Source organism: Elephas maximus, chromosome 12 (assembly GCF_024166365.1).
Source record: "Elephas maximus indicus isolate mEleMax1 chromosome 12, mEleMax1 primary haplotype, whole genome shotgun sequence".
NCBI classification, from domain to species: domain Eukaryota; kingdom Metazoa; phylum Chordata; class Mammalia; order Proboscidea; family Elephantidae; genus Elephas; species Elephas maximus.
In genome coordinates, this window is record NC_064830.1 from 81148401 (window position 1) to 81166377 (window position 17977).

General features: G+C 38.2%; 1 protein-coding gene across 1 annotated transcript; it reads left to right on the forward strand.

The window, feature by feature from the left end:
• The first annotated feature begins 1530 nt into the window (after positions 1–1530).
• On the forward strand, positions 1531–4073 carry LOC126087503 (superoxide dismutase [Cu-Zn]-like). Its single transcript, XM_049905034.1, has 2 exons — positions 1531–1566; positions 3422–4073. The coding sequence occupies exons 1-2, from the start codon at positions 1531–1533 to the stop codon at positions 3983–3985; spliced, it is 600 nt and encodes a 199-aa protein (XP_049760991.1). The 3' UTR covers positions 3986–4073.
• Positions 4074–17977: the final 13904 nt, after the last annotated feature.

Here is a 17977-nt window from a genome sequence, read left to right on the forward strand (position 1 = left end):
TTATGACATTGTCATGGAGAAATGCTGGAACAGTGTTTTCATCATAACAGTTTACCTAAAACACAGCTTTCAGTGTGACCCTGGTGTTTCTGTTTCTTGAAGCTGACTGTTGTTATTGTTAGGTGCTGGCAAGTCAGCTCCAACTCATAGTGACAGAATGAAACACTGCCCGGTCCTGCACCATCCTCACAATCATTGCTATGTTTGAGCCCATTGTTGCAGCCACTGTGTCAATCCACCTTGTTGAGGGGCCACCTCTTGTTCACCGACCTTCTACCAAGCATGATGTCCTTCTCCAGAGACTGTCCCTCCTGATGTGTCCAAAGTATGTAAGATACAGTCTTGCTATCCTCACTTCTAAGGAACATTCTGTTTGTACTTCTTCCAAGACAGATTTGTTCCTTCTTCTGGTAGTCCATGGTAATATTCCATATTCTTCCCCAACACCATAATTCAAAGGCATCAATCTATCAACACGTAATTCTTCAAAAGAGCACAACGCCCAAGGCAAAACCTTCTTCACTAAGCTACTTACATTCTGCATGTTTCTATAAACAAAAAAAAAAACATTGCTGTCGAGTTGATTCCGACTCATAGTGACCGTATAGGACAGAGTAGAACTGCCCCATAGGGTTTCCAAGGAGCGACTGTTAGATTCGAACTGCCAATGTTTTGGTTAGGAGCCAAACGTTTAACCACTACACCACCAGGGCTACATACATGTTTCTATAATGCTCTCAAATCCCATAAGATATAATTCACTATTGTGCTTTCAAAGTACATATGTATAAGCACTCATAATATGAACTTAAAAACAGAAATATGTCTATCTTTTGTGAGGTTCTCTGACATCAACTATAACCCATTAGAAACCTGTAAGTAATGAGAAAGTTATTTACAAATTTTTTGAACTTAGACATAGAAATATAGACACATGTGAAGTACGTAAAGAATGTAAACAATCTTTAAGTTGACTTGACCTGACATGCTGTGATAAAGAAGACATTACATAGTTACTATTTGTAAACTAGCATTGAGACATAAGTCTAAACCTCTCTAATCTCTAATCAGGAGTCCTGGTGGTGCAGTGGCTACGTGCTCAGCTGCTAACCAAAAGATCCATGGTTAGAACCCATCAGCCTCTAACTGGGCGAAGGATGTGGCGGTCAGCTTCCATAAAGATTACAGCCTTGGAAACCCTACAGGGCAGTTCTACTGTGCCCTATAGGGTTGCTATGTGTAGAAATCGACTCGACAGCAATGGGTTTAGTTTTTTAATCTCTAACCTTGAAGAAAAAATGTTTCATTTGGCTCACCTTTAGCCCTGGAGAAAAGATATGACATACTAGACTTTGACGTCCCACATGAGTCCTTATTGTGTGAGGCCAAGGAGAGAATTTCGGATTTAAACCCTAAATTTATGCTTACTCACTGAGAAGGCAGAGGCAAACACTGAGAGCCTGCTGAGACTCTGCCTGAGACCGCTGACCTTGGACCCTAGCTACGAGGGCCCTCTGCTGAGTTTGAGCCATGGTCAAGCCTTCCTCCCCAGACCTCTCAGGAAAGGTAAGAAAGATTTGGACTCCAACCATTAAAGTAAATTATAGTTGTTAATTCTGATTCTCTGCTTCTAAATGAATGCTGTGAGATCTTACTTGTGTGCCTTGCCATGACTACCTTGCAATAAACTAAACCAGTATATGCATGATAAACCTGAGTATCTCCCTATTAATTTTCTAAGATAAAATCCTACACCACAATTGGTGAAGTTGGCAGTGGTTATCTCTGATTAATTATTGGTTACACCACTACTTACTCGGCTATTGTTTGACTTAAAGGTGACTTTAGGAAACTAGTTTTCTCAAGGCTCAAGGTTCAGATGATCTCAGGGCCTTTGTGGGTCACCCCAACTCCCTGGACCCCAGAAATCTTGGATCTCAGGAGAATCAAAACTGTTTCTCATCAATAAATCCTATAGGAGAAAAAAAAAAATTTTTTTTTTTTTTTTTTTTTGGCACCAAATAGGAAAAGTAAATGCTTTTAGTAGTTCAAAGAAAGGAGAGAGGTTGTTTTGACCTGAGGTGCTTAGGTAAGGGTTTCTTGAGGGAGCAAGGATAAATAAGGCCTAATTCGATGGCACTGTTTTTTTCTTTTTTAATGTAAATAAAGCGACAGTTATTGATCTTTACTAAGTGCTAGGTACTGCACCAAACCCTTTATGTGCATTATATCATTTAATTATATAACAACTTTTTAAGTAGGGAGGTGTTGTCATTAGCTTTACAGTCCATATGAAGCTCCAAGAGGTGAAGGGATTTGTCCAATATCACCCAGCAAGTCAGCAGAGGATCTGGGATTTGCCCTTGGGTGGTCAGACATGGGTAGGCTGGTAACTGAAAGTTTGGAGGTTGGAACCCACCCAGTGGCAACATGGAAGAAAAGCCCTGTTGATTTGCTTCTGTAAGATCAACAGTGAAGAAAATATTATGGAGTTCAGCTCTACTCTGTGACACTTGGAGTATCCATGAGTTGGAATCAACTTGACGGTACGACAACAGTTCGACGCCAGAACCATGCTCCTGAACATTACATTACACTGGTCTAGTCCTTGGGAACAGTGAATTGCCAGACAAATTGGGCTGGAACAGGAGGCTGTTGCCTAGGAGCAGTAGGAGATAAAGCTGGGAATGCTTCTTGGAGTCAGACAGCTAAGAGTGATCCTTTGGAGAGAAATTACATGCTCAAAGAGATTAAACTTTAGAAAGGTGAGTCTTGTGCCAATGTGTAAGATGAAACTGATGAGTGAGATTGGAGTCTGGGAAATGGGTTAAAAAAAATCAAGATGCTGTGGAGTGGATTCTAACTCATAGTGACCCCATGTGTGTCAGAGAAGAACTGTACTCCGTAGGGTTTTCAATGGCTGCTTTTTGGGAAGTAGATTTCCAGGCCTTTCAACTGAGATGCCTCTGGGTGGACTTAAGCCTCTAATGTTTCTGTTAGCAGCCGAGCATGTTAATTGTTTGCACCACCTAGGGACTTCAAAAAATGGGTTAGGAGGAGTGGATGCTTGGGTGTGCTCCCTGGCATTTGGGTTGGGAGCTACACAGGGCATGAGGAAATGGTCACAGTGTGCTATAAGACAGTGTATAAAAAAAACTAAACTCATTGCCTTTGAGTCAATTCCAACTCATAGTGACCCTGTAGGACAGAGTAAAACTACCCTAAAGAGTTTCCAAGGAGCATCTAGGGGATTCAAACTGCCCATCTTTTGGTTAGCAGCTGTAGCTCTTAACCCCTACGCCACCAGGGTTAAGTGTCAAAATATGTACCAACGAAATAAATCATATGTAGTACTCTTAGCACAGTGCTTGGCACAGAGTAGCCACGTAATAATCAAACCTCTTATATTGTCCACAAAAAGAGAAGATGCTGCGCTTTGCGCTGGCGACTGCTGCTGCGTGATCTTCTCGCGCCGCCCCGCTCCCTCTTCGGAGCCGGCCCGGAGGGTGCCTCGCGAGTCGTGACGACCAAGGCCGTGTGCGTGCTGGAGGGCGACGGCCCTGTGGCGGGCACCGTCTACTTCGAGCAGAAGGGAGATGGGCCCGTCAAGGTTTCGGGAAGAATCAAAGGACTGACGGAAGGCCTCTATGGATTCCACGTTCACCAGTTTGGAGATAATACACAAGGCTCTACCAGTGCTGGTCCTCACTTTAATCCTCAGTCCAAAAAACATGGTGGGCCCCAGTCTGAAGAGAGGCATGTTGGAGACGTGGGCAATGTGACTGCCGACAAGGATGGCATGGCCGACGTGTGTATTGAAGACTCTGTGATCTCGCTCACAGGAAGCAATTCTATCATTGGCCGCACCATGGTGATCCATGAAAAAGTGGATGACTTGGGCCAAGGTGGAAATGAAGAAAGCACCAAGACAGGCAATGCTGGAGGTCGCCTGGCTTGTGCTGTGATTGGGATCGCGCCCCAATAAACCTTCCTTAGGACGTGGTCTGAGTCCTAGTAACTACTCATCTGTCTTCTTGTTAGCTGTAGAAATTTAACTTGGCAAACATTAAACACTGTACTCTTAAAAGTTTAACTGTATGATTTTGTTTCTGCTTTTTTTGCTTTAAGTACTTGTAATGAGAAATGATTTCTGACCACTTGAAAGATTGTATAGTTTTATAAAATTGTTAAAATATCTGTTTCAGTGATCTCTGTATTTTGCCAAACTTATAGTCACATAAGGGTATTAAACATAACTGTCTTAAAAAAAAAAAAAAAAAAGAGAGAAGATGCTGTGGTGGTTGGGAAAAGCTAATTTCAATTACACAATTTTGTTTCTTCAGTTCATCACCCTAGAATTCATGCCCAGGGATACTGGAGTTGCAGAAATGTTTATGGCCCATTATTTTTGTTCTTATAATTATTATCATGTAACATTTATTGGGTTTAAAAAAATACAGAGGTAAAAGAAAATAAACCGTTCAGTTCATTATTCTTAAGGAGAAAGAAAAGCAATATCAAATACTAGCCAAGAAAGAGAAAGATATGAGATAGGAAAGCCAGATATATATTTGCTTCTATTGTGAATTAAAGAATTTAGCCCTTATTAAATGCACGTTCCAGTTTGTCGTACTGTGGTGGTTTGTGTGTTGCTATGATGCTGGAAGCTATGCCTCTGGTATTTCAAGTACCAGCAGGATCACCCATGTTGGACAGGCTTCAGAGGAACTTCCAGACTAAGACAGACTAGGAAGAAAGGCTTGACGATCTACTTCCCAAATTCACCAATGAAAATCTTAAGAATCATGACAGAATGTTGTTGGACTTGCTTGCTTTGGACACGTCATCAGGAGGGATGAATTGCTGGAGGAAGACATCATGTTTGGTGAAATAGAAGGCCAAAAAGGGTAAGGGAGACCCACAGTGAGATGGATGGCACAATAACCACAACAATGGACTCAAACATGCCAACAGTCATGAGGGTGGCAGGACTGGGCAATATTTTGTTTACATAAGGATGCCATGAGTTGGAGTTAACTCAACAGCATCTCTCTCTCTCTCCTTATTTATCCATCTACACATTGGAAAGTTCATCTATCCAGTTCCAGCAAATCGTGTAGGAACAGGACCAACCTGTGAATAAACTCAAACCATTTTCCTTAAAGCGTTTTGGGTAATGTCACCCAGGGACTCATTAAAGTAGTGCTGGGGAAATTGGTCCTGGTTGAATTAGTTCTGTTGGAACCAGAGACAGAATAAACTGGTTCCAAGGCTCCAGAGCCTTTTCAAAGTGAAAGTTATGCAATACCTCTGGTCTGGCTCAGGGGCTTTACCACCTCAGCAGGTAGAAGGAATTCTTAGGTGACCACATATACTAGGAGTCCAACTGCCAGGTTCTGTGGAGGCTCTAATACCCTGTGACATCTCTATTATTTACTTAATGTATTTTGTTTTAAAATGCATGTCCCTCTTTAGCTTCAGTTGAAGCAAAATAAAGATAGATTGATGTGCTAGTTCAATAATTTCTAATTTCTATGAGGCATAAATGACATCATTTTTGTGAAGTGCTTTTTTTTTTTTAATCAGGTAGATGTTTAATGAGTATTAAAAAGCATAATAAAACCAAAAAACCAAACCTGTTGCCGTCAAGTTGATTCCAGCTCATAATGACCCTATAGGACAGAGTAGAACTGCCCCATAGGGTTTCCAAGGAGCAGCTGGTGGATTTGAACTGCTGACTTTTTAGTTAGCAGCTGTAGTGCTTAACCACTGTGCCACCAGGACTCCAATAAGTATAATAATAAGTGTTACATAATAAATGTATTTGATAAGTGTTATTCACCAAAAACCCAAACCGTCGAGTCGATTCCAACTTATAGCAACCCTATAGGACAGAGTAGAAGTGCCCCATAGAGTTCCAAGGAGCGCCTGGTGGATTTGAACTGCCAACCCTTTGGTTAGCAGCTGTAGCACTTAACCACTACACCACCAGGGTTTCCAATAAGTGTTATTAGGTATTATATATTTTTCATTTTATTATTAAAATAATGAAACTACTATTAGTAGTAATGGCTTAATAGAAATAATATTAAATTATTAGTAATGTGGGGGCTGGCAACCAGGACTCTGGTTAACTCTCCTTTCTTTGATTCTCTTAATATTTTTATATTCTCTGTTTCATTTATCTCTGCTTTAATCTTTATTATTTCCTTCCTTCTGCTTGCTTTGGGTTTAATTTGCTCTTTTTTTTTCTGGTTCCTGTAGGTGCAAGGCTAGGTTATTAATTTGAAATCTTTTTTAATGTAGGCATTACAGCTAAACTGCTTTTGCTGCATTGCATGTACTTTGGTATGTTTTTGTTTTCATTCATTTAAACATCAAAATATTGGAACTCTCATACATTGCTGGTGGGAATATAAAATGGAGCAGCTGCTGTGGAAAAGAGTTTGGCATTTCCTCAGAGTTAAGCATAAAATTACCATGTGACCCAACAATTCCACTGCTAGGTATACACCCAAAAGACTTGAAAGCAAGGGCTCAAACAGATACTTGTAGATCAATGTTCATTGCAGCACTATTCACAATAGCCAAAATGCGGGAACAACCTAAATGTCTATCAGCGGGTGAATGGATAAACAAAATGTGGTACATAAATATAATGGATTATTATTTAGGCATAAAGAGAAATGAAGATCTAATATATGTTACAGCAGGGATGAACTTTGAAGACATTATGTTGAATGAAATAAGTCAGACACAAAAGGACAAATATTGTATGATCCCACTTATATGAAATGTTTTGAATAGGCAAATGTATAGAGACAAAAGTTTATTAGTGATTTCCGAGGGCTGGGGGAAGGGAAATAAGGGAAATTATTGTTTAAGGGGTACTGAGTTTCTGTTTAGGGTGGTAAAAAAATATTTGGAAATCGATGGTAGTAATGGCTGCACAACATGGTGAATATAATTAATGCCATTGAATCGTACACTTAAAAAAGGTTAAATGGCAACATTTTGTTATATATGTTTTACAACAATAAAATTTTATTCTCTTAGATGCTACTGTAAATGGAATGATTTCCCTAATTTCTTTTTCAGATTTCTCATTGCTGATGTATAGAAACCCAGCTAATTTTTGTTTGTTAATCTTGTGCCTTGCAACTTTGCTAAATTTCTCTATTAGCTCTAGAAGCATTCTTGCAGAATCTTAGGGATTCAGGTTGTCATCCATAAAGAGAGAGAATTTTACCTCTTCTTTTCTAATCTGGATACATTTTATTTGTTTTTCTTGTCTTATTACTCTGGCTAGGACTTCTAACATCATAATATTAAATGGAAGTGGTAGGAGCAAACATCCTTGTTTTGTTCCTGATTTCAAGGGGAAAGTTCTCAGTCTTTCACTATTAAGTATAATGGTGGCTGTTGGCTTTTCATACATCCTCTGAATCATACTAAGGAACTTCTTTTCTATTCCAATATTCTTGAGGGTTTTCATCAAGAAAGAGTGTTGGATTTTATCAGATTCTTTTTCTGCATCCGTGGAGATGATCATGTGGTTCTTTTCCTTCGCTGTATTGATGTGGTTGGTGTATTATGTTAACTGATTTTCTAATGTTGAATCATCCCTGCTTTCCTGGAATGAATCTCATTTGGTCATGGTGTATGACTCTTTTCATGTGCCGTTGGATTCCATTCACTAATATTTTGTTGAGGATTTTTGCATCTATATTCTTAAGGGATACTGGCCTGTAGTTTTCTTGTGGTGTCTTTATCTTGTTTTGGTATCAGGGTTATGTTTGCTTCACAGAATGAATTAGGGAGTATTCTTTCCTTCTCTATCTTTGGGAATAGTTTATACAGGATTGGTGTCAGTTCTTCTTTAAATGTTTGGTAGAACTCCCCAGTGAAGCCATCTCATCCAGGGCTTTTTTTGAGGGGGGTCGGCGGGGGGGGTGGAGATCTTTGATCACTGATTTACTCTCTTTGCTTGCTATGAGTCTGATGAGATTTTCTATTTCCTCTTAAGTCATTTTGGGTAGGTTGTGTGGTTCTAAGAATTTGCCCATTTCATCTAGGTTATCCAGTTTGTTGCTGTATAGTTGCTCATAATATTCTGTCATAATTTTATTTATTTCAGTCGTAATGTCTCCTCTTTCATTTCTTAATTTGATTATTTGCATCTTTTCCCTTTTTCTGTCAGTTCAATAGGGTCACTATGAGTCGAAATTCACTTGATGGCAATGGGTTTTTAGCTAAAGGTTTGTCAGTTTTACTGATTTGAGCCTTGTTTTTGTTGTATGTTGTTTATAGAGGTTCTTTATCAGATTTAGATAGCTTCTTTCTTTTCCAAGTTTGCTAAGATTTTTTTAAGATCATGAATTAGTGTTCAATTTTGTCAAGTGCTTTTCTGTATCTAACAAGATGGTCATATAATTTTTTTCTTGTTTTGTTAATGTAGTGGTTTTTCAAATACCAAACCATCCTCACATACACAGAATAAATGCCACTTAGTTGGAGTTTATTCAATGAATTTGATTTGCCAATATTTTGTTAAGAAATTTTACATGTGTGTTTAAGAGATTAGTCTGTTTTGAGTTCTTCCTTTATTCCGTGAGTTACTGAGAGCATATTGCTTAATTTCCAAGCAGTTGGAGCGTTTCTGGTTATATTTTTGTCAATTTTTTTAGCTTAATTCCATTATGATCAGAGAACATAATCTGAATGATTGCCATCCTTTGATCATTATTCTTTTTTGATGCTAAAATTGTCCCAGATTTAGCCAGTAGGTCTTTTTCAAGCAGTGTCCTTGTAATGTTTTTCTGTCAGTTTTTGAGAACTGTCTTTCTGAGAGAACTAGATATTCCAGGCTGACCTTGAACACCCAGACCTAGAATCAATCAACCAAGGAGGCCCGGTTCCTCCTAGTTGGGAATTATATTTAGAAACTAAGATCTAGCTACTGTAGGTGTGCTCTTTGCTACTGGGGTGTCATTGCTTCTAGATTCTTTCAGTGAACAGATAAGGATTTTTTTTTTCAATCATGAGTTTATATTGATACTGTCAATTCCAACACAACACCACAGATTTCTTCCCCTCCTCCTCCCTTTGTGTATTTGTACCTCCCTTTCTTTTCTTTCTCTCACAGAGGAAACCCTGGTGGTGTAACGACAGTGGGTTTTTTGGTGGGTCTCTCACAGAGGAGCCCTGGTAGTTAAGAGCTCAGTTCGCTAACCAAAAGTTTGGCAGTTTGAACCATCAGCTGCTCCTTGGTAACCCTATGGGGCAGTTCTACTTTGTCCTATAGGAGCTACTCATCAGCAACGGGTTTTTAGGTTTTCTCTCACAGAGGAAGAGATCTCATAGACTTGAAGAAATACATATATATTTATGCCTATTCCCAAGAAAGTTGATCCAACTGAGTGTGGAAAGTATCAAAAAATATCATTAATATCACACGCAAGTAAAATTTTGCTGAAGATTATTCAAAAGCCGCTGCAGCAGTATATCAACAGGGAACTGCCAGAAATTCAGGCAGGATTCAGAAGAGGATGTGGAACCAGGGATATCATTGCTGATGTCAGATGGATCGTGGCTGAAGGAGAATACCAGAAAGATGTTTATCTGTGTTTTATTGACTTTGCAAAGGCATTCGACTGCATGGATCATAACAAACTATGGATAACATTGCGAAGAATGGGAATTCCAGAACACTTAATTGTGCTCGTGAGGGACCTGTACATAGATCAAGAGGCATTATTCGAACAGAACAAGGGGATACTGTGTGGTTTAAATTCAGGAAGGGTGTGCATCAGGGTTGTGTCCTTTCACCATACCTATTCAATCTGTATGCTGAGCAAATAATCCGAGAAGCTGGGCTATACAAAGAAGAACGGGGCATCAGGATTGGAGGAAGACTCATTAATAACCTGCATTATGTAGATGACACAACCTTGCTTGCTGAAAGTGAAAAAGACTTGAAGCACTTACTGGTAAAGATCAAAGACCACAGCCTTCAGTATGGATTACACCCCAACATAAAGAAAACAAAAATCCTCACAAATGGACCAATAAGCAGCATCATGATAAACAGGGAAAAGATTGATGTTGTCAAGTATTTCATTTTACTTGGATCCACGATCAACACCAAAGGAAGCAGCAGTCAAGAAATCAAGAGACGCGTTGCATTGGATGAATCTACTGCAAAAGACCTCTTTAAAGAGTTGAAAAGCAAAGATGTCACCTTGAAGACTAAGGTGTGCCTGACCCAAGCCATGGGGTTTTCAGTTGGCTCCTATGCATGTGAAAGCTGGACGATGAATAAAGAAGAAGTAAGAAGAACTGACGCCTTTGAATTGTGGTGTTGGAGAAGAGTACTGAATGGACTGCCAAAAGAACAAACAAATCTGTCTTGGAAGAAGTACAACCAGAATATTCCTTAGAAGCAAGAATGGCGAGACCATGTCTCACATACTTTGGACAAGTTATCAGGAGGCATCAGTCCCTGGAGAAGGACATCATGCTTGGTAAAGTAGAGCATCAGCGAAAAAGAGGAAAGCCCTCATTAAGATGGATTGACACAGTGGCTGCAACAATGGGTTCAAGCATAACGATTGTGAGGATGGCACAGTGTTTCGTTCAGTAGTACATAGGATCTCTATGAGTCGGAACTGACTCAATGGCACTTCACAACAACAACTCATAGAGAAGCCTCGGTGATGCAGTGGTTAAGAGCTTGGCTGCTAACCAAAAGTCAGCAGTTCGAATCCAGCAGCTGCTCCTTGAAAACTCTATGTTTTACTCTATCCTATAGGGTCACTATGAGTTGGAATCAACTCAACAGCAATGGGTTTCTCTCACAGAATCCTATCTACCAGCAACATCAATATACTTAGTCATTTGCCCAATCTTAGAAAAACATGTCTCAGAATTACTTTCATATACACTGCTACCCCCAGCAAACCTGATAAGTAGAGTTTAAGATTTCTTTGAAGTCATTTTTCTGTTTAGTTTATATTCAGCTAAGGTTATGTGTCAACATACTGTGTTTCAAATTTACTTAGGTTAGTTCTTTTTCTTGCTTCTCGTGGTTATGTTATTAATTTAATATCTATTTAGAGTTTTTACATTTTTATTCAGTTTTAGTTATTTACCTCTCTGTTGATTTAGTTTTATGTTTTTGATTATGTAAAACATTAACATCATTGAAAAGCCAAAACTATACAAAAATATATCATCAAAGAAATGACATTGCCTTTGTTATTCCTTCTAGTCTAATCCACTGTCTGTAGGTAATCAGTATTATTAGTCTCCGGTTTAACCTTTTTGTGTTCTTTTTGCAAAAATGATGCTTCTGCATGTATGCCTTTAAATATGTATGTGTGCATGTGAGTCTGTGTGTATGTGTATATATATTTAGGTATGTGTGTGAGTCTGTGTGTATATACATACATATGTATATGTATGTGTGTATATATATAATATTCTTTATTTCCTTTTCTTATACATATACTTTTTTACTTTTTATTTAACAATATATTAGAGTTGGATGAAGCGCATCTTCTAGCAGGTTCTTCAGTAAGTGCTTATGAGTATAGTATATCCTGGGTTTTTGCATGTTTAAAACTGCTTTTATTTAGAAAAGCTTGGCTGGAAATAAAATCCTTGGTTTACATTTTCTTTCTTGAAAATGCTGCTCCACTACTGTCTGCTTTGTATATGGCTGTCAAGAAGTCTGATGCCAACTTGGTTTGTTTTCTTTTGTAAGTGATTTAGTCTTTTATTTAGGGAATTTCCTTGGATCATATTTTAGTATTATTTCTATTCCATTTGGTTTTATTGTTCCTTTGTTTTGTCTGTTTCCTTTTTCAGAGACTCCAGTTTTTTCTATGTTCGATCTTTTTCTATGGCAATCACTTTCTCTAACTTTTTTTATCTCTATTTTGTTTTCATTTGCTTTGCTATTTTAATTTCTCTTCTCAATTACCCTTATTATATTTTCCATTAAACTCTATTCTTTTAAGACACCATGCAATTTAGTCTTTATATCTAGGATGATTTTTGTCTTTTTATTAAGCCTCTTTGCTAAAGTCAGTCAATTTTTGTTTCACTTCTTCCTGTTTTTTGTCCATATCTGTGTTATTTTTGAATTTCTGATTTGAGGCATTTTATCATATATATGAACACTTGCTTAAGGATATTTAATTCAGGTTGAAGCGTAGTGTGCATTTTCTTTTGCTCTGTGATTTTTTTGAGGGGTGAGTAGGGGGGATTTTAAATGCTTTGAGCTAGTTTTTTTTTTTTTTAATTAATTTTTATTGACCTTCAAGTTAACATTTACCATTCCAATCAGTCTGTCACATGTAAGTTTACATACATCTTACTCCCTTCTCCCACTTGCTCTCCCCCTATTGAGTCAGCCCTTTCAGTCTCTCGTTTTTTGCCAATTTTGTTGTCTTCCCTCTCTCTATATCTTCCCATCCCCCCTCCAGTCAAGAGTTGCCAACACACTCTCAAGTGTCCACCTGATATAATTAGCTCACTCTTCATCAGCATCTCTCTCCCCCCCGCTGACCAGTCCTTTTCATGTCTGATGAGTTCTCTTCGGGGATGATTCCTGTCCTGTGCTATCAGAAGGTCTGGGGAGCATTGCCTCCGGGATTCCTCTAGTCGCAGTCATACCATTAAGTATGGTCTTTTTATGGGAATTTGGGGTCTGTATCCCATTGGTCTCCTGCTCCCTCACGAGTTGTCTGTTGTGCTCCCTGACAGGGCAGACATCGATTGTGGCCGGGCACCAACTAGTTCTTCTGGTCTCAGGATAATGTAGGTCTCTGGTTCTTGTGGCCCTTTCTGTCTCTTGGGTTCTTAGTTGTCGTGTGACCTTGGTGTTCTTCCTTTGCCTTTGCTCCAGGTGGGTTGAGACCAATTGATGCATCTTAGATGGCCGCTTGTTGGCATTTAGGACCCCAGATGCCACATTTCAAAGTGGGATGCAGAATGTTTTCATAATAGAATTATTTTGCCTATTGACTTAGAAGTCCCCGCAAACCATGTTCCCCAGACCCCAGCCCCTGCTCCGCTGACCTTTGAAGCTTTCATTTTATCCCGGAAACCTCTTTGCTTTTAGTCCAGTCCAATTTGGCTGACCTTCCATGTATTGAGTGTTGTCTTTCCCTTCACCCAAAGCAGTTCTTATCTACTGATTGATCAATAAAAAACCCTCTCCCTCCCTCCCTCCCTCCCTCCCCCCTTTGTAACCACTAAAGTATGTGTTCTTCTCCGTTTTTTCTATTTCTCAAGATCTTATAATAGTGGTCTTACACAATATTTGTCCTTTTGCCTCTGACTCATTTCGCTCAGCATAATGCCTTCCAGATTCCTCCATGTTATGAAATGTTTCAGAGATTCGTCACTGTTCTTTATCAATGCGTAGTATTCCATTGTGTGAATATACCACAATTTACCCATTCATCCATCGACGGACATCTTGGTTGCTTCCAGCTTTTTGCTATTGTAAACAGAGCTGCAATAAACATGGGTGTGCATATATCTGTTTGTGTGAAGGCTCTTGTATCTCTAGGGTATATTCCGAGGAGTGGCATTTCTGGGTTGTATGGTAGTTCTATTTCTAACTGTTTAAGATAACGCCAAATGGATTTCCAAAGCGGTTGTACCATTTTACAATCCCACCAGCAGTGCATGAGAGTTCCAATCTCTCCACAGCCTCTCCAACATTTATTATTTTGTGTTTTTTGGATTAATGCCAGTCTAGTTGGTGTGAGATGGAATCTCATCGTAGTTTTAATTTGCATTTCTCTAATGGCTAATGATCGTGAGCATTTTCTCATGTATCTGTTGGCTGCCTGAATATCTTCTTTAGTGAAATGTGTGTTCATATCCTTTGCCCACTTCTTGATTGGGTTGTTTGTCTTTTCGTGGTTGAGTTTTGACAGAATCATGTAGATTTTAGAGATCAGGCGCTGGTCTGAGATGTCATAGCTGAATATTCTTTCCCAGTCTGTAGGTGGTCTTTTTACTCTTTTGGTGAAGTCTTTAGATGAGCATAGGTGTTTGATTTTTAGGAGCTCCCAGTTATCTGGTTTCTCTTCATCATTTTTGGTAATGTTTTGTATTCTGTTTATGCCCCGTATTAGGGCTCCTAGGGTTGTCCCTATTTTTTCTTCCATGATCTTTATCGTTTTAGTCTTTATGTTTAGGTCTTTGATCCACTTGGAGTTATTTTTTGTGCATGGTGTGAGGTATGGGTCCTGTTTCATTCTTTTGCAAATGGATATCCAGTTATGCCAGCACCATTTGTTAAAAAGACTATCTTTTCCCCAATTAACTGACACTGGGCCTTTGTCAAATATCAGCTGCTCATACATGGATGGATTTATATCTGGGTTCTCAATTCTGTTCCATTGGTCTATGTGCCTGTTGTTGTACCAGTACCAGGCTGTTTTGACTACTGTAGCTGTATAATAGGTTCTGAAATCAGGTAGAGTGAGGCCTCCCACTTTCTTCTTCTTTTTCAGTAATGCTTTGCTTATCCGGGGCTTCTTTCCCTTCCATATGAAATTGGTGATTTGTTTCTCTATCCCCTTAAAATATGACATTGGTATTTGGATTGGAAGTGCGTTATATGTATAGATGGCTTTTGGTAGAATAGACATTTTTACTATGTTAAGTCTTCCTATCCATGAGCAGGGTATATTTTTCCACTTAAGTATGTCCTTTTGAATTTCTTGTAGTAGAGCTTTGTAGTTTTCTTTGTATAGGTCTTTTACATCCTTGGTAAGATTTATTCCTAAGTATTTTATCTTCTTGGGGGCTACTGTGAATGGTATTGATTTGGTGATTTCCTCTTCGGTGTTCTTTTTGTTGATGTAGAGGAATCCAAGTGATTTTTGTATGTTTATTTTATAACCTGAGACTCTGCCAAACTCTTCTATTAGTTTCAGTAGTTTTCTGGAGGATTCCTTAGGGTTTTCCCTGTATACAATCATGTCATCTGCAAATAGTGATAACTTTACTTCCTCCTTGCCAACCTGGATACCCTTTATTTCTTTGTCTAGCCTAATTGCCCTGGCTAGGACTTCTAGCACGATGTTGAATAAGAGCGGTGATAAAGGGCATCCTTGTCTGGTTCCCGTTCTCAAGGGAAATGCTTTCAGGTTCTCTCCATTTAGAGTGATATTGGCTGTTGGCTTTGCATAGATGCCCTTTATTAGGTTGAGGAATTTTCCTTCAATTCCTATTTTGGTAAGAGTTTTTATCATAAATGGGTGTTGAACTTTGTCAAATGCCTTTTCTGCATCTATTGATAAGATCATGTGGTTTTTATCTTTTGTTTTATTTATGTGATGGATTACATTCATGGTTTTTCTGATATTAAACCAGCCTTGCATACCTGGTATAAATCCCACTTGATCAGGGTGAATTATTTTTTTGATGTGTTGTTGGATTCTATTGGCTAGAATTTTGTTGAGGATTTTTGCATCAATGTTCATGAGGGATATAGGTCTATAATTTTCTTTTTTTCTAATGTCTTTACCTGGTTTTGGTATCAGGGAGATGGTGGCTTCATAGAATGAGTTGGGTAGTATTCCGTCTTTTTCTATGCTTTGAAATACCTTCAGTAGTAGTGGTGTTAAGTCTTTTCTGAAGGTTTGGTAGAACTCTGCAGTGAAGCCGTCCGGGCCAGGACTTTTTTTTGTTGGAAGTTTTTTGATTATCGTTTCAATCTCTTTTTTTGTTATGGGTCTATTTAGTTGTTCTACTTCTGAATGTGTTAGTTTAGGTAGGTAGTATTTTTCCAAGAATTTATCCATTTCTTCTAGGTTTTCAAATTTGTTAGAGTACAATTTTTCGTAGTAATCTGAAATGATTCTTTTAATTTCATTTGGCTCTGTTGTGATGTGGTCCTTCTCGTTTCTTATTCGGGTTATTTGTTTCCTTTCCTGTTTTTCTTTAGTCAGTCTAGCCAATGGTTTATCAATTTTGTTAATTTTTTCAAAGAACCAGCTTTTGGCTTTGTTAATTCTTTCAATTGTTTTTCTGTTCTCTAATTCATTTAGTTCAGCTCTAATTTTTATTATTTGTTTTCTTCTGGTGCCTGATGGGTTCTTTTGTTGCTCACTTTCTATTTGTTCAAGTTGTTGGGACAGTTCTCTGATTTTGGCTCTTTCTTCTTTTTGTATGTGTGCATTTATCGATATAAATTGGCCTCTGAGCACTGCTTTTGCTGTGTCCCAGAGGTTTTCATAGGAAGTATTTTCATTCTCGTTTCTTTCTAAGAATTTCCTTATTTCCCTCCTTGATGTCTTCTATAACCCAGTCTTTTTTCAGGAGGGTATTGTTCATTTTCCAAGTATTTGATTTCTTTTCCCTAGTTTTTCTGTTATTGATTTCTAGCTTCATTGCCTTGTGGTCTGAGAAGATGCTTTGTAATATTTCGATGTTTTGGATTCTGCAAAGATTTGTTTTATGACCTAATATGTGGTCTATTCTAGAGAATGTTCCATGTGCACTAGAAAAAAAAGTATATTTTGCAGCAGTTGGGTGGAGAGTTCTGTATAAGTCAATGAGGTCAAGTTGGTTGATTGTTGTAATTAGGTCTTCCGTGTCTCTATTGAGCTTCTTACTGGATGTCCTGTCCTTCTCCGAAAGTGGTGTGTTGAAGTCTCCTACTATAATTGTGGAGGTGTCTATCTCACTTTTCAATTCTGTTAAAATTTGATTTATGTATCTTGCAGCCCTGTCATTGGGTGCATAAATATTTAATATGGTTATGTCTTCCTGATCAATTGTCCCTTTTATCATTATATAGTGTCCTTCTTTATCCTTTGTGGTGGATTTAAGTCTAAAGTCTATTTTGTCAGAAATTAATATTGCTACTCCTCTTCTTTTTTGCTTATTGTTTGCTTGATATATTTTTTTCCATCCTTTGAGCTTTAGTTTGTTTGTGTCTCTAAGTCTAAGGTGTGTCTCTTGTAGGCAGCATATAGATGGATCGTGTTTCTTTATCCAGTCTGTGACTCTCTGTCTCTTTATTGGTGCATTTAGTCCATTTACATTCAGCGTAATTATAGATAAATATGTTTTTAGTGCTGTCATTTTGATGCCTTTTCATGTGTGTTGGCCATTTCATTTTTCCACATACTTTTTTGTGCTGAGACGTTTTTCTTAGTAGATTGTGAGATCCTCATTTTCATAATGTTTAACTTTATGTTAGTTGAGTCGTTACGTTTTTCTTGGCTTTTTTCTTGAGTTATGGAGTTGATATTCCTTTTTGTGGTTACCTTATTATTTACCCCTATTTTTCTAAGTAAAAACCTAACTTGTATCGTTCTATATCACCTTGTATCACTCTCCATCTGGCAGTTCAATGCCTCCTATATTTAGTCCCTCTTTTTGATTATTGTGATCGTTTATCTATTGATTTCCATGATTCCCTGTTATGTGTATTATTTTGTTTATTTATTTATTTTTTAGAATTAATCTTAATTTGTTTGTTTTTGTGCTTTCCCTATTTGAGTTGCGTTGATATCAGGACGTTCTGTTTTGTGACCTTGGATTGTGCTGGTAGCTGATATTATTGGTCATCAGGCCAAACAATCTCCTTTAGCATTTCTTGCAGTCTTGGTTTAGTTTTTGCAAATTCTCTAAACTTGTGTTTATCTGTAAATATCTTAATTTCTCCTTCATATTTCAGAGAGAGTTTTGCTGGATATATGATCCTTGGTTGGCAGTTTTCCTCCTTCAGTGCTCTGTATACGTCGTCCCATTCCCTTCTTGCCTGCATGGTTTCTGCTGAGTAGTCTGAACTTATTCTTATTGATTCTCCCTTGAAGGAAACCTTTCTTTTCTCCCTGGCTGCATTTAAAATTTTCTGTTTGTCTTTGGTTTTGGCAAGTTTGATGATAATATGTCTTGGTGTTTTTCTTTTTGGATCAATCTTAAATGGGGTTCGATGAGC

Excerpts from the sequence above, each read along its gene's own strand:
- LOC126087503 (XM_049905034.1), top strand. The coding sequence starts at position 1,531 with ATGGTCAAGCCTTCCTCCCCAGACCTCTCAGGAAAG. Across the intron at positions 1,567-3,421 it reads CCCCAGACCTCTCAGGAAAG|AGAAGATGCTGCGCTTTGCG; the intron begins GTAAGAAAGATT and ends GTCCACAAAAAG.